This window comes from Gopherus flavomarginatus, chromosome 1 (assembly GCF_025201925.1).
Source record: "Gopherus flavomarginatus isolate rGopFla2 chromosome 1, rGopFla2.mat.asm, whole genome shotgun sequence".
Classification (NCBI taxonomy): Eukaryota; Metazoa; Chordata; order Testudines; family Testudinidae; genus Gopherus; species Gopherus flavomarginatus.
In genome coordinates this window covers 212,349,829-212,366,593 of record NC_066617.1, presented here as the reverse complement: position 1 = coordinate 212,366,593, position 16,765 = coordinate 212,349,829, and the positions used below count along the sequence as shown (strand labels likewise).

Here is a 16,765-nt window from a genome sequence, read left to right as displayed (position 1 = left end):
CTAGGCCAATGCTTCTCAAAGTCGGGCTGCCGCTTGTTCAGGGAAAGTCCATGATGGGCCGGGCCGGTTTGTTTACCTGTCGTGTCCACAGGTTCAGCCAATCATGGCTCCCACTGGCCGCGGTTCACCGCTCCAGGCCAATGGGGGCTGCAGGAAGGGCCGCGGATGGAGGGATGTGCTGGCCGCCATTTCTGCAGCCCTCATTGACCTGGAGTGGCAAACTGCGGCCATTGGGAGCCACGACTGGCCGAACCTGCGGACACAGCAGGTAAACAAACCGGCCCGGCCCATCATGGACTTTCCCTGAACAAGCGGTGGCCCAACTTTGAGAAGCACTGCCTTGGGCAATTTATTCCAGTGCTTAACCACCCTGAAAGTTAGGAAGTTTTTCCTAATGTCCAACCTAAACCTCCCTTGCTGCAAGTTAAGCCCATTGCTTCTTGTCCTATCTTCAGAAGTCAAGAAGAACAATTTTTCTCCCTCCTCCTTGTAACAACCTTTTACGTACTTGAAAACAGTTATTATGTCCCCTCTGTCTTCTCTTCTCCAAACTAAACAAACCCAATTTTTTCAATCTTCCCTCACAGGTCATGTTTTCTAGACCTTTAATCATTTTTGTTGCTCTCCTCTGGACTTTCCCCAGTTTGTCCACATCTTTCCTGAAATGTGGCACCCACAACTGAACACAATACTCCAGTTGAGGCCTAATCAGCGTGGACTAGAGCAAAAGAATTACTTCTCGTGTCTTGCTTACAATACTCCTGCTAATACATTCCAGAATGATGTTTGCTTTTTTTGCAACAGTGTTACAATGTTGACTCATATTTACTTGTGATCCACTATGATCCCCGGATCCCTTTCTGCATTACTCCTTCCTAGGCTGTCTCATCCCACTTTGTATGTGTGCAACTGATTGTTTCTTCCTAAATGGAGTACTTTTGAATTTGCCCTTATTGAATTTCATCCTATTTACTTCAAACCATTTCTCCAGTTTGTCCAGATCATTTTGAATTTTAATCCTATCTTCCAAAGCACTTGCAACCCCTCCTAGCTTGGTATCATCCACAAACTTTATAAGTGTACTCTCTATGCCATTATCTAACTCATTGATGGAAGATATTGAACAGAACCAGACTCAGAACTGATCCCTACAGGACCCCACTCGTTATGCCCTTCCAGCATGACTGTGACATAACAAACAAACAAACAACAAAGATGAATAGGACAGTTTGCAATTCTGCGAGCTACTGCTTCATCTTTGGACATTCATTTCCCCCACGCCCACCTCTGTTCCACCCAGGGTCCTCCCCATTCTGTGCTCCCCACTGCAGCCCTGCAACCCTTTTTGCTCCTTTCTTCTCTCCCCCCTCACCACTGCAACCCCAAGACCAGAGAAGGTCTGTCCATGCCACAGCCCTGGGCCACAGCAGGGAGTGAGAGCTCTTCCAGTCTCAGGGCTGCAGCCAGAGTCTGGACACTGGGGCTTCCCCTGCCAACCTTTGCACTTCTGCAGTGGACCAGGGTTGGGTGCTGGAGCTTCTCCTTCCCACCTGGTGCTTCTGCTGGAGAGCAGGGTCGGGCATGGGAACTTTCCTTGCTGCTTCGTGGCTTTTGCTGGGGACAGGGTGTGTGTGTGCTGGAGCTCCCCCCACAGAGCAGCTTCTGCCGGGGATAGGGTTGGGGAGCTTCTGGGGCGGGCATTCCCCCATCCAGTGCCTGCTGCCACGGAGTGGGGTCAGGGCAGAGGGGCTCTGGACTTCTGCCCCAGCTGTGGATTTTTTCCAGGGGCCCCAAGTTGGCCAGGGCCCCTGGACACAGGCCCCATCATTCCAGTGGCTATTCTGCCACTGGCAATCAATCACCTATTTAAAAAACAGGAATTAAATCCTCAGCTGACTCCAGTGATATTTTTGATTTTGTAATGATTTTGGTACTTGGTCCTCTGTTTATCCACAGAACATGTACATGAACAGCAGCAGTGTAAACTTCTCCATGCTGTCTGCCAATATACCTTATTCTTTTTCTAGACGCCCCAATTATAGGAATGGAGGAACAGTTCAGTATCCATGCCCATTCAAATCTTGGATGTTTCTACTTACCCCACTGACAATGGTGCCAGATGTACCCATGGTTTCTGTGATGTCGATACTTATCTATTAAAGCCCTAGTCCAGCAAAGCATTTAAGCACATGCTTAACTTTAAGCACATGAAGTCAATGAGACTAGCATAAGTGATTTCCTGAATCAGGTGTTAAAACATCAAACTGGGACCTTCAACTCATTTCATTATAGATTACCAAGAAGACATTAGTTAATAACAAACTTTGGTTATGGTGATGTAAGTTGGATTCAAACTACTGACTGAAAAGTGAAAAAGCTCTCTAGCCCCCTTCCAAATCCCCTACCCTGCTGGTCTCTTGATTCACAAAAGAAATTGGTGAAGAAACTGCTCCCTTCAACATTTAGGTCATGGCTGAGGGAGCTCTGGAAAATTCTGCCCACTTCTAGGGAAGCAGCTTCCCGAAATTTTCTCTGAGTTCTAGTGCCAATTTGCCATCATATAGCTTTCAATTTGGGACTACATTTCCACAGAAGTATTACATTTGATCTTCCCTCAACCAGGTAAAAAAGAATGAGGGCTTCTCTTTTGAATGAAGGAAATTGCTAAAAGAGAAATATCTGCATACTAACTTTGTGTATTAATGAATTTATATTCAAACAAATTAACAAAACTAAATGACATAAACAGTCAAATAGAATACAAATCATACTTAGAGGCCTTGAAAACATAAGGGAGGGAAGTTTTAACACTGGAAGCTTTCCCAGTCCCTCCCAAATTAGTTTCCCCCTGGTGAAAGTCCCAACTGTTAACTGAAAAGTGGCTGGCCAGCCTTCAAAGAAAAGAGACAAACTAGGAGAGAAAAAAAATTGTTTATTTCATACACATTAAAATGGAGAAAAGAACGAGTTTGATTGCATCATCCCTGTCAAGCCCAGGAATTAGTTGACAAAAGATTTCTCCTAGTAAATATCTCCATTGCATATTTTCAGTTCCATTAAGGGCAGCTGATCCAGCTCTCATTAATGTCAATAGAGAGGCAGTGGAGTACAGCCAGTTGAGTTCCATAGTAGAATCCATCTTCTATAGTAGCAATTTTATGAAGGAAATAACCAGATGCTGGTTCAGTCTTTTTACAGGATTTATGTCATTTCTTAATTAATCTTTTCATCTTTCAGACATCCGCATACAATGAACAAACTCACACATTTTGGCATGACCCCATCCTTATTCATTTTGACTCACACTTCATAACTGATGGGATGGCACCCTGATCTGAAAATTTGTGAAATGAAGGATGCTAAAATATGAGACATTGTAACTACTTTTAATTACAGCAAAGAGAAAAGCTACATTCCCTGCAGCAATAATCTCCTAATCTAAGTATATATTCTAAGTATCATGTTTTATTCGATTTGAAATACCCTCAATCTTATTGATTGCTGTAAGGGAATCTTGAACTGTATTGAGACCTGAATGGAGAAGACTCAACCTCTTTGTCAAAAAAATCCATACAAGCAACGTAGGACTGCCTTTGTATTATGCAACATAAAAACCTTTAGAAGGATTATATATGCCTACTTCTGCACATGATAAAAACATACTCAATACTGTATCACTTACAGATTTAAAAGGAAAGAAAGATCTAGCTATTCCATTCTAGAATTTGAATTGTTAGCCCCTTCAACCAGATCAACTTTTAAAGTGAAGATTCTGTAGTTTTGAGATGCCTTTGAAGATAGTTATCAAAAAACAGGAAACACAAAGTTTATGTAGGAGTTTTTAAGAACAGTAATACAATTCTAGGGTATTTTCATGAAAAGATGTCATTAGATCACTAAATTAGGCATGAGCCTAAAAAGATAATGTTTAAAAGACTTTTTCTATGTAACAACAACAGATAATGCTGCACCCTAAATAACATTGCAATTCTATTCCTGCACTTATAAAATTACATAAATGAGATACCCAGCACATAATTTGCGAGTGCCACATAACACTCCTCTTTTCAACCATTTCAAAGAAATAGATCCAAACTCCTGTTGGAGATTCATTTTTGAAACAGTGTGGGTTATAGGGGAGCTTGAACAATTGCTGCCCTTTTGTACCTGTGATGTGGTACACTATATGAATTTTGTTTAAAAAAATACACACAGTGCTAGCTTTTTTATTCTAGAAGAATGCCTGGCAAGTTTCCTGGAGAGCTAGTTTTTACCACAAAGATGATTAAGACAACATCCCTCATATCATGTGAAAAAGCTCTTTAAAATTATCACATACAGAAATATCTGTGGTGCAACCATTTTTGAAAAATCATATCCATATTTTTAACAGAAAAAAAGTGAAACCAAAGCACACATTTCAATCGACTCAAAACAAAATTTGTTTCAGAATTTTGTTTTGTGAAATATTTTGAACTTTTGGCTTTTCAACCTGATTTGGGATTTGTTTGTAAAATCTTGAAATTTTTTGTGGGACAGAAGTAAATTTTTAAATAAAAAGTTGTTATGGATAGAAAAATCAAAACGTGTTTTCCAAAGATGTCAAATGGGATTGGACATTAAAATTGCATCAAAATTGATGTAATTTTGTGAAAAGTTTTGGTTTTGTCAAAACAGCACTTTCCAACAAAATACTATTTTGACAATGTTCTGACCAGCTCTACTATCTATATGGTTTCAGTCTGATGACTGAAAAATCTAACCTTCACAGATGGTCTAAATTAGCATTATGTTGATAAGAAGATCAGTTTACTTCAGACAAACATCTTTCAGGTTTTTTGTAATTACTTCTGCATATCTGTTACAAATATTTCCTCTACTATAAGCAAATCATAATAATGTTTGAACTCTTTTAAAGTGCTCTGGAAAGGAGAACAGAAATCTTGGATGTACAGTAAGTTACAGAAATGAATTTAGTGTGGGGTTCTATTTTGAGAGAGAGAAAAAAAAGAATGTAACTCTATAATTTTAGCATAAGAATTTAACCTGTTAGTGTCATTCCATCTTGGATTGACTTAATCCACCCATGACCCAGGAAAAGAGATGCTGAATCAATTCCCAGACAAGTAGATAGACAATCTTTCTCCAACTAAGCTGCTGTCCAGTTGTATTAATTTACACATCACACTTTTAAGTGTCCTATTAGACACACTAGATATGAGAAACTATACAGTTAATTGTATTTACTGTTTTTTCAGGAATTCAGACAGCATTACAAAGTCACACAAAGTACTTTTCTACCCTTTTTATAACAAATTAAGGAAAAAAGTATATTGTACAAATATATTAATTAATTTGGGATATCGAAACTAAAAGTATTGACAATCCATTACTATAATATACCAGGCATAGTCATTAATTCTATTGGGTTATTATTTCAAACTTCTGGTTGTCCACTCTTCTGAGGATGGGGGTAAGAAAAATATTTTTTATCATGTCTATTAGAAAAAAGAATGTGCAGAAATGTGGCATATGATTGGATGAGACAAGTAAAAGTCAAACTCACAATAACATCAGCAGCATTTTCTAATGTCCTCTGTGTCCCCCCGGCTTTCTAGGCATGTAGAACTGCTGAAACATGTACATACGGGAACGTAAGAAGTTGAGGTACCATTAGTGTTAGTCCCATATTTGTAATAGATCACAGTTTGCACCCAGTTCAGCATTTAGTTGGTGACCGCATATTTTAAGTCAAGCTGACAATTGTATCTTTTCACTATTTTCAGAAATCAAGATTAAGGTAATCCAAACAAACAATATGATTTTAAAGAACAGACTAACTAAAGAAAAGACTTCTCTTTCTTCCATTAGAATCCTTGTCCACATTTCTGGAGAAATTTTCCCATGAAACACTTGCCAAAAAATACTTAGAGTTAAATTTTACCTTGAGCTTTGCAGGGCACGAACTGGCATCTTCTGTTTCCTCACTGAGCGAACTAGCTTTATCTTTACCCTCCACAGCAGGTCTCAAGTTGACAAGAGTCACATTTTTTCTCTTTTAGTTGTCTTTTTTTGCCTTGCTATTGTCAAGATCTGTTCCTCATTACACAAATCCAACATTTTAAAGATAACCATAGTTCAGTTATCTTGTTGTCCCACATTTTTCCTTGGGAACTACAAAACACATTCTACCCTGACACAGCTATCCTCTGTCAAGTCCCAACATATCTGGAGTCCAATTTTCTAGACATCAGATCCAGTTTTCTCCACACACTCCTCACTGCCTGATTATCATCTCATTCCAGTGTAAAAAAAAGGAGTGATTTCACCGAAGTCAGTGGAGTTACACCAGCAAACTAGTATGAGAAGAGAATCAGTCTCTGCAAGATTCTAAGAACTTGCTTTTGCAGCTGTTATTTCCATTAATAGTTCTACTGACTTTAGTGAAACTATTCACATAGGAAGAGGTCATAAGACTAGGCCTCATATTTGTGCTCATGTTTGGCGTTTCAACTTAACAACTGTAATAGCCTGTACTATGAAAGTGTGGATCTGGTCAGCAAAGTGACTATGTAAAAATGGCACCTTCTTACTCAACAGAGCTGCTCTCTTTGTCCCCAATTCAGCTAAACACTTAAGCACATGCTTAACATCAAGCACATGTCCTTTAATTGACTTCAGTGGGACTACTAATGTGCTAAAGGTTAAGCATGTGCTTAAATGCTTCGCTGAATTGGGGCCATGGAGAACAGAAGTACTTTGCTGAATCAGGGCTTAAATGTTCCAGGTAACATTTGCTTTGTCTACTGACAAATTTAATTTTACTACAGTGGAGTCACATCTTATGTGGGTGTTAGGTTCTAAAATCAGTGTGTAAGGCCAAAATCGCGTCTAGTCAAAATTACCCTTGAAAATCCCTTAAATCGCCCATAAAATACAGTATGTTGTATATGATTTTGTGTATAGTATACAACTCTGTACAGTAATATGTATAAATGTATATTGGATACAGTAATGTACAGTATATAATAAAGAGTACATATGCAAAATATAATTTTACAGTCCTGTATTTTTAATTATGGGGGTAATTGCAGGGGGTCGTCAGGGCTTGATGTCAATCCAGGAGACGGAGGTGACGGAGAGTGAGTCATAGACGAAGTGATTCATAGATTCTAGGGTCAGAAGGGACCAACGTGATCATCTAGTCCGACCCCCTGCACAAAGCAGGCCACAGAACCCTACCCATCCAGTTCTATAACAAACCCCTAACCTATGCCTGAGTTATTGAAGTCTTCAAATTGTGGTTTGAAGACCTCAAGCTGCAGAGAATCCACCAGCAAGTGACCCATGCCCCACGCTGCAGGGGAAGGCGAAAAACATCCAGGGCCTCTGTCAATCTGCCCTGGAGGAAAATTCCCTCCCGACCCCAAATATGGCGATCAGCTAAACCCTGAGCATGTGGGCAAGACTCACCAGCCAGCACTCAGAAAAGAATTATCTGCAGTAACTCAGATCGCATCCCATCACCAACCACTGGGCATACTTATCTGGTGATTGGCTCTGGTTCAGCTCAAGAAGTTGATTGTGTAGGCTCATCTGCTGCTGGTTGTTTTTTCTCGAAAAACATGGTGATCGGCAACTGTCGCTGTTGTCGCTTGAGCTGCTCAAACATTTCTTGATACGGTCTCAAATCGTTCGTAATACTACGTGTGATTTTGAGGCTTCGTTCCATAGAGGGATGGTATTCAGAAATTAAATCATTCAAGATTCCAACTTGCTGGCTCTTCCTGTTCGTCGTCATCATCTTCGTCTTCTGTAGACAATTTTATCAGTTCCTCTAGCTCTTCGTTAGTCAATGTTTCTCTATGGCTCTCAATTAATTCTTCAATTTCTTCCTCAAGGATATTCAGGAAGCCATCACCACCCACTTGCCTGGCTACCTGAACAATGCGTTTCACTTCTTTGTCAATGGTTGGGAAACCCTTAAGATCATTCACACATTCTTTCCATAGGTTTCGCCAACATGCATTGACTGTCTCAGGCTTGACTGCATCCATTGCCTGTTTAATATAAGTGATGCAATTGGCAACATTGAAGAACTTCCAACACTCGATCGCGTTAAGATTGGGATCAGCATCCATAGCGCTACATATCTGTGAGAACGTAAGCCTCGTGTTCACGGCCTTGAAAGAGCAAATCATGCCTTGGTCAAGAGGCTGGAGGATGGAGGTGGTATTGGGGGGGAGAAAGACAACTTCAACATCATTATGTGCAAACCGGAGTGCCGCAGGAAGGCCAAGAGCATTGCCTACGATCAGCAACACTTTAAAGTCAAGTCTTTTCTCTTTGAGGTACCCCTTGACCTCCGGAATGAAACACTTGTGGAACCAATCCAGAAATAATGCTGCCGTCATCCAAGCCTTTTTATTTGATTGCCAGAACACATGCAGGAGATTTTGTTCTTGCCTTTATGGCACGGGGATTTGAAGCCCTGTAGAGCAAGCCTGGCTTTATTAAATGCCCAGCCCCATTGCCGCAAAACAACACAGTCACACAGTCTTTAGCTGCTTTGAATCCAGGGGCTTGTCTTTCTGATTTCAAAATGTAAGTGCGGTTGGGCATTTTTTTCCAGAAGAGCCCAGTCTTGTCAGCATTAAAAAGCCGGAAGATAGCCCTTTTCTTCCATGATTTTCTTTAATTGTTCAGGGTTGGCTTTTGCTGCCTCTTCATTGGCAGATGCAGCTTTACCAGTAGTCTGCATGTTTTTGAAGTTGAAGCGGTTCCTAAAACTGTTAAGCTAACCGTGGCTGGCTTTGAATTCCTTCTTATCAGAAGGCTGTCCCTCTTCAGTGGGAGGTTTGAACAGCGCGTAGAGGCTAAGAGTCTTTTCTCACAACGCGTTGCCATCCATAGGCACACATTTACGGTTCATGTCTTCCAGCCATAAGTTTCATGCCTTTTCAGTCTTCACTAAAGTCTTATCATGCACTTGGTTCGTCACCTTAGCAATTATTGGCGCACTTGATGCCATGGCTTGACAAATTTCTCTCTCGAATCTTGATGGCACGGATGCTAGATTCGTTGTGGCCATATTTACGTGCCATGTTGGAGACCGACACACCGTCTCTCAATAAGTCCAACACAGTCAGTTTTTCCTCCAGCATTGGAACAGATCGCTGTTTCTTCGGTTGAGCAACAGATGTAGGTGGCTTGCATTTAGGGGCCATGTTGTACGAAAAATACGTATCTTTAAACACTGGAATCACACTCAGTGTGGCGAGATGCTAACACTATGAGAGGCACGTGGGAACTGAGACCAACAGAGGGAATAACAGATTCACATATTCCATCTCACGCTCACTCCGGGGCATATGCTCATTGAGTGGAATGGTGGGTGGAATCACTTGCACTATTTACAGGTATCTTGTTTCTCTTTTTTTTGCCGAGGGTGCATAGTTGAATTCGAGTTAAGTTAAATGCACGTATGATGTGACTCACCTGTACTTTTTACTCCACTTAGTACTGCAGAGACAATATGATCATCAAAGACTGAGTTGCATTCTATTCTATCTCATGCATCAACAACAGAACATTTTACTGTCTTCTGATGGCAGAATTTCCATTATGGTGTTGAGGTATGAGCTAAAAAAGTACTGTACAGGTTGACTTTCACATCACAAGGTGCGTGCAGAGCAGTTAGTAAAAAAAAAATAATTTCAACTGAGTAAATTTAGGTCTGCACTATTTAAGAGACAACCCCCACACCCAAAACCATAAACCTCCATGATGCCACATTTACAGAGTCCCCTTTCAAAGTATACCTGCACTTTAAAATGAGGACTCCAGCTGGATGTTCTTTCTCTTCTGTATTTTTAGCCACATAGTTTCAGCTGTGTTAGTTATATCCATACATCCTTCCAGATTCTTCACATGGAAGGTACTTTGGTCAAAATATATATATTTGATGCTGCCACTGAAATCTCTAACTCCTTGATTTCTTGGCGGAATGGCAAGGGATCCAGGGATTCATCCAGGTTAGCAGAAAGTACTGGAATTCCAGGGTAAAATCCTGGTCCCACTGAAGTCAATGACAAAACTCCTATTAACTTCAATAGGATTTCACCTTAGGTTGCTTCAATATTAGGTCACAAAGGTGACACACAACTTCTGTGACCAAACTCTCATGCTAAATAAATCTAGTAGATCTGGTTTTGATGCCTAATTCACCATTGATCTAGGTGATGTACGGTAAGTAGTCTGCTCTTCCAGTTAAAAGAGATGGGCCCAAACCCAAATGCTGAACAACCTTGAACTGTGGGAAAGTTTTAATCTAGGTCTACACTTTGCATCTTGTGCCAACCTGTGTTAGCTAATACTTGTATTGTACTGCTTAAAGCTATTCAGGGATAGCATGTGATTCCAAATGGGAGGGAAGACTGGTCTGAGTGGTCATGAATGTGAAGAGAGGTGTCCATGAGATCATCTTTGTTTTAAGATGTGGTCCACACTACGGAAGGTTTGAGAACCACTTAAGAGAAAAACAAACAATTTTTCAAATATTGCATCACAGAATTTATCTGAGGTGTAGTGTCCTTATTGTGTAAAGTTCCTTATTAACATGCTAGTTATTACTCTGGCTTCTTTTTGGCAGTGTGGTCTACTGGTTTAAGCATTGGGTTATATTTTATGTGATAAACATGGAAAGTAGACTTTTGAACAAATCTCGAGTTTCTGAAATCAAGTGGTGTGGGCAGCACACAAAATCATGGCTACTTTTCATGAATAGGCCTAGCACATCCAATGATCTTGCACTCCCTTAAATTAATGAAAGTTTTGTTATTGATTTCCGTGGGTTTGAGAGCAGGCTCTAAGGCTGAGTCTAATTGTTTCCATTCAAATACTCATTTTAAATAACATATATATTAAGCCTTTTGAAGGTAAAGGTGGAAGATGAAAATGAGTCCCCATTTAAAGTTAGAGGCTAAATTTAAGTCACAATAAAAATCTTGATTTCCTCCCCCCCCAATTTCGTTAACTATACTTTTTCATAGTCAGATACTACAACAAAAATCCATTTCCTCTAGGTGAGAGGTTGATGAATTTGTCTGGTGGAAAGGATTTTAGATCATGTATTGAGGCGAGAAGATGAAGCAGTCTGAAAATAGAGAAAGTAGTATTTAAAATAATTATATTCTAATATAAATCTGTTACAAAATTTGAGATTTTGTTCTAACTTTTGAAAGTAAATTAGCAGTGACCTAAAGATTTGAGGAACAGAGATTGTGACATATTTTCATATGGGTAAACAACAACTGTGCCTGGAAAAATACATATGCACCTGTTACAAACTGCATTCCCTGAATGTGGATTAAAAAAATGGTAATAATATGCGTGATACAAAGGAGTATCTTGGGGGAGACAACTGATGGGAGGGTGTGTAGTGCGTGTAGGAGAATTGATGGAGAAGAGAAGGATTATATGCAAATTTGTATATTAATGTAAATACACTTTCTTTTTTTCTCTGTTTTGGAGACTTCTGTAGGCAGGTGTGCTCAGAGCTAGGTGGTGAGGGACGCATAGAGATAGGATTTGAGCTGGGTTAGTAGAGCATATGGACACTGGGGTCACGCTGCCACTTTGTTCTCCAGGATCATAGGGTATGGCTACACTTGCAGCTGTACAGTGCTGCTGCGGGAGCGCTCCCGCTGCAGCGCTTTGAAGTGCGAGTATGGTCGTGGCGCCAGTGCTGGGAGAGAGCTCTCCCAGTGCTGCAGGTGCTCCACCTCCCCGAGCGGATTAGCTTACAGTGCTGGGAGCCGCCCTCCCAGCACTGGGGCAATGTTTACACAGGCGCTTTACAGTGCTGTAACTTGCTGCGCTCAGGGGGGTGTTTTTTCATACCCGCGTGAGAAAGTTGCAGCGCTGTAAAGCGTCAGTGTAGCCAAGGCCTCAGCTTTCGTTTACAAAAAAAAAAAAAAGTGTTAGGCCTTATATTTGCAATGAAAATCTTCAGAATGTGAACAGAGTATAACTGATCCCATGTTATCCACAGAAAGCTTGAAAGTATCTCTGAGATTTATGAACAACTCCTGTCATTCCAGTGAGGAGTTAATGAGACGCTAAATGATACTTTAAATGTCAACATTAATTATTTCACTGATGATGAAAGCATGAAAGAAAAGGATGATAACATTATGGAGATCTGCTAAATCTACTACATTTTGACATTTGATTTTGCCATCCAGCTGTTGAAAGTAGTTGTGAGAATGCCACTTTTTTTTTTTTTAACTAGCAAATAAGGAGCAAAGTCAAAGGAGGCTAGCAGAGCCCAGCAGGGAATCAGAACCTCACTGAGAAACCAAGGAGAGCGTGCATTATTATAGTTTGAACACTTGTATAATCTACAGTGAGTAGGGTAAGGTTAAGGCAATTGAGTGTCCTAAATATACCGTGACATAGGATTCCCTGAATCTCTGCCCCTGCACCATGACCAGCACAGGCCCCACTTGGAGTGGCAGGGAATTTTCCTACCCTGCCAGATACTCAGAGGTAGGGGAGTGGCATAGGGCTCTCTTTTCTTCCCTAGCAAAGTAGGGGTGGGAATGGGTTTAGGCTGTATCTCCCAGGAGACAACTAGGCTAGAGTGCATCTGCTTGGGAGGGGTGGGGAAGCCTGGTACGCTCTTTTTCCAGAGTCCTCTGTTGGGGTAATATTGTCACAGTCCTGTCAGAGCTATTGTTTCAGACTATCTGCAGACTCAGGCAAACACTGCTGCTTGGCAACAATTACTTCACATTGTCAAGTTTTTCTTCACAATCTTGAGGGCTAGAAACTTACTTTTCTGAAATGAATGATAAGATCCTGATATAATCATATGACTCCAGGAGCAGGGGCTCTAAGCACAGGCCTCTCTAGTTCCTATGTCTTAAAAGCTAAAAGTGAGGGATCACAACTGGAGCAAAGCCTATGCAATGGATAAAGCTTGGAAGAATTTCTCTTTTTTCCTCAGTTTCACCACCTAAGTCAGGGGTTCTCAAACTTGAGGTTGGGACCCCTAAGGGGGTAGAAAGATTATTATATGGAATCACGAGCTGTCAGCCTCCACCCCAACCCCCCACAGCATTTATAATGGTGTTAAATATATAAAGAAGTGTTTTTAATTTATAAGGGGCGGGGGGGGGAGTTGCACTCAGAGGCTTGCTCTGTGAAAGGGGTCACCAGTACAATAGTTTGAGACCCACTGCCCTAAGTGAAGATGGGGGTTGAGTGAAGTAGGAGGGAGGGGAGTATAGTTGCATGAAGTGGCTGATGGAGAGACAACTGGAAAGCTGGATGAGGTGCCATGTCAGCCTGGTTGTAGGGGAGGGAATGAATTTTAAGCAGAAGATTGGGGAGCCTAGAGCAGTAAGAGGTGACATGAAAAGAGCAGATTGACAACTGGTGAACAAAGGAGTTAAGCTGGAAGCCCCAGGTGCTAATTGAGATACTGAAACAACAGACGTCATTCCTCTCCTGAATATCTCTGCTGAGGATACGCTTTCTGCCACTCTTATTCACACTGAGCAGTGCTCTACCCCCCAAGTACCCCCCACTGATATCAGTGAGACAATTGAGGACTAAGATACTATCCACCGTAATGGGGCAGAATGAGATACTCTCAGGCCATGTCTACATCTAAAGTTTTGCAGCGCTGGTTGTTACAGCTGTATTAGTACAGCTGTATAGGGCCAGCGCTGCAGAGTGGCCACACTTACAGCAACCAGCGCTGCAAGTGGTGTTAGATGTGGCCACACTGCAGCGCTGTTGGGCGGCTTCAAGGGGGGTTCCGGGAACGCGAGAGCAAACCGGGAAAGGAGACCCGCTTCGCCGCGGTTTGCTCTCTCGTTCCCGGAGCCACCCAGCAAACCGCAGGGAAGGAGATCTGCTTGCTCTGGGCTCCGGGAACGAGAGAGCAAACCGGGAAAGGAGACCCGCTTCGCCGCGGTTTGCTCTCTCGTTCCCGGAGCCACCCAGCAAACCGCAGGGAAGGAGACCTGCTTGCTCTGGGCTCCGGGAACGAGAGAGCAAACCGGGAAAGGAGACCCGCTTCGCCGCGGTTTGCTCTCTCGTTCCCGGAGCCACCCAGCAAACCGCAGGGAAGGAGACCTGCTTGCTCTGGGCTCCGGGAACGAGAGAGCAAACCGGGAAAGGAGACCCGCTTCGCCGCGGTTTGCTCTCGCGTTCCCGGAGCCACCCAGCAAACCGCAGGGAAGGAGACCTGCTTGCTCGGGGCTCCGGGAACGAGAGAGCAAACCGGGAAAGGAGACCCGCTTCGCCGCGGTTTGCTCTCTCGTTCCCGGAGCCACCCAGCAAACCGCAGGGAAGGAGACCTGCTTGCTCTGGGCTCCGGGAACGAGAGAGCAAACCGGGAAAGGAGACCCGCTTCGCCACGGTTTGCTCTCTCGTTCCCGGAGCCACCCAGCAAACCGCAGGGAAGGAGATCTGCTTGCTCTGGGCTCCGGGAACGAGAGAGCAAACCGGGAAAGGAGACCCGCTTCGCCGCGGTTTGCTCTCTCGTTCCCGGAGCCACACAGCAAACCGCAGGGAAGGAGACCTGCTTGCTCTGGGCTCCGGGAACGAGAGAGCAAACCGGGAAAGGAGACCCGCTTCGCCGCGGTTTGCTCTCTCGTTCCCGGAGCCACCCAGCAAACCGCAGGGAAGGAGACCTGCTTGCTCGGGGCTCCGGGAACGAGAGAGCAAACCGGGAAAGGAGACCAGCTTGATTACCAGAGGCTTCCTCCTTCCACGGAGGTCAAGAAAAGCGCTGGTAAGTGTCTACATTGGATTACCAGCGCTGGATCACCAGCGCTGGATCCTCTACACCCGAGACAAAACGGGAGTACGGCCAGCGCTGCAAACAGGGAGTTGCAGCGCTGGTGGTGCCCTGCAGATGTGTACACCTTCAAAGTTGCAGCGCTGTAACTCCCTCACCAGCGCTGCAACTTTCTGATGTAGACAAGCCCTCAGTGATAGCACATCTCCAGCATGTCCCTTTAAAAACCCTTGTATAGAAGAGGTTGGAGATCAAAAGGGAGGCATAGGGCTCTGTCAAAACATCCTTACCTCCCCCTGCTGATCTAAGGCAGGGGTCGGTCTTTGATCCAGTCATCATCCCACCTGCCTTTTCAGAGTGTGTCTGAAGTCATGCCCACTCAGAGCAGAGGAAATCTGACTGCCAGAGAGGAGACAGGCAGCCTTCCAGCCACTAAGTGGGGCTGGGCAGAGAAAAGAAGAGTGGTGTGGTATGACAGGAGTTTGAGAAGATTGTAGATCACCCCTTTTAAAGGGAGGGTGCAAGCAGTGAGCTATGCCAAGGTACAACTGAGGATCTACTCCCCAATAAATTTAACAGGCAAGCATGATTTCATCACATGGAAACCTTGGAATTTCCTGGCTATCCCAATCAGTTTAAATATGGGTGAATTAACTGAATTATTAGAAGTCTTTTGAATTTCTGGGTAAATTGGGGAGGAGGCAGGAACTAAATTATCCCAAACCCTCAGGTGCAAAAACTGTGCACAGGCCAGGCCTTATTCAAGAGCAAATAAACAATGCAGGCAGTTATATTTTTATATTTTAAATCAAGTAGTATCTTTCCAAAAAATTCTGGCTAGCTCCAAATCCACTTGCACAAGTAAAGCTCCAGGAAGCTCAGTGCTGAGGTGAAGCATTAATAGGCTGCTTCACACTTCTTAAAAAAAAGTTCTCCTATTCCTTATCTCATCGTCCAGATTAAAGAAAAAATAAACGTGAGAGGGCAATAGAGATGACCCCCGCCCCCCAGGAATTGTCTCTTTCTCTTTTGCACTTTCCCTCTGTGCTCCCGTGGGCTGGGCTCGCTCCCAGCGCTCAGCAAGGTGGGCTGGGAAGGCCCCGCTCCGGACAGAACACCCACGATCTAGGCGCTTCCTAGAGGGGAGTTGTGCGGCCCGCCCCACCCGGTGTGTGCGCAGAGCCACGTGGCTACACCGGGGTGCCCCAACGCCAGCACGCGGCGCCGCAACTCCGCCTGTCCCGGGCTCTCGGGGTCCCAATCACTCATCGCAACCCAGCACCAGGGCGGAAGCTCCTGCCCGCGCAGCCCGTCTCCGGTCCCGCTTTCACGGGGGGGCTCGCGGCTGTGGCGGCGCGGGGGGGGGGAGCAGGAGGGAGTCTCCCTAGGGCAGCCCAGCTCCCGCTCCCGCAGCTGGGCGGCCCAGGCGGAGGTGGTACAGGGGAGACCTTCTAGCATCGCACGCGGCGTCCTCCGCGCGGCCCCTCTGGGGCTCCCGCGCCAGCGCGCGAGGCCGGGAACACGGCGCTCCCGCGGAGGGAGCCATGGTTATCCGGCGGTGCCAGGGAGAACCACGCCCTACGCCCAGCCCCGGGGGGAGGGGCGGCTCTTCCACAACCGCCCCCGCATCGCCGCCCGGAGGAGGCAGAGTCGCCGGAGCGAGGCCTAGGCACCTTGGGGGGGGGGGGCGGTGTGCGCTCTAGCGGCGAGCTAGAAACGCTCTCAGCTCCAAGGAGCGGAATCCCCCGCCCCCACCGAACTCCCCCCTTATTATTTAATGAATGCACACAAACTTGCTGTGGTTGAGTAACTGACAGAGCTCTAACTGACGAGACATTGCACCAATAGCAAGCAGATTCCCGATCAAATCCCGCCCCCTGAACGTCTTCATGACCAATGACGTGATGGCAGTTAGGGGACGGGCGCTGAAAGCGCCAACCAAGCTGGAGCTCA

At 44.3% G+C, this 16,765-nt stretch overlaps 1 protein-coding gene and 1 long non-coding RNA gene across 3 annotated transcripts in view; both read right to left on the bottom strand.

Moving 5' to 3' along the window:
- Positions 1 to 2,912: 2,912 nt before the first annotated feature.
- The window catches only part of LOC127043062 (uncharacterized), a 53,153-nt gene continuing 39,300 nt past the window's right edge, over positions 2,913 to 16,765 (bottom strand). The window contains exon 2 of the long non-coding RNA XR_007772130.1: positions 2,913 to 7,313. This is a non-coding gene — a long non-coding RNA (uncharacterized LOC127043062). The remainder of the gene's footprint in view (positions 7,314 to 16,765) is intronic.
- Positions 7,523 to 16,558, bottom strand: LOC127043038 (tigger transposable element-derived protein 1). 2 transcript variants are annotated; one of them, XM_050936730.1, is made up of 2 exons: positions 16,486 to 16,558; positions 7,523 to 10,528 (listed from the first exon to the last, which is right to left on the bottom strand). In XM_050936730.1, exon 2 carries the CDS (start codon positions 8,412 to 8,414, stop codon positions 7,758 to 7,760), a length of 657 nt encoding a protein of 218 aa, XP_050792687.1. In that variant the 5' UTR covers positions 8,415 to 10,528; positions 16,486 to 16,558; the 3' UTR covers positions 7,523 to 7,757. The 2 variants fall into 2 exon arrangements, with proteins under 2 accessions (XP_050792687.1, XP_050792686.1); XM_050936729.1 differs by lacking the exon at positions 16,486 to 16,558 and adding an exon at positions 15,103 to 15,169 and having other exon boundaries at positions 7,523 to 11,155.

Coding starts and splice junctions, on each gene's coding strand:
- LOC127043038 (XM_050936730.1), bottom strand. CDS start 8,414: ATGACGGCAGCATTATTTCTGGATTGGTTCCACAAGTGTTTCATTCCG.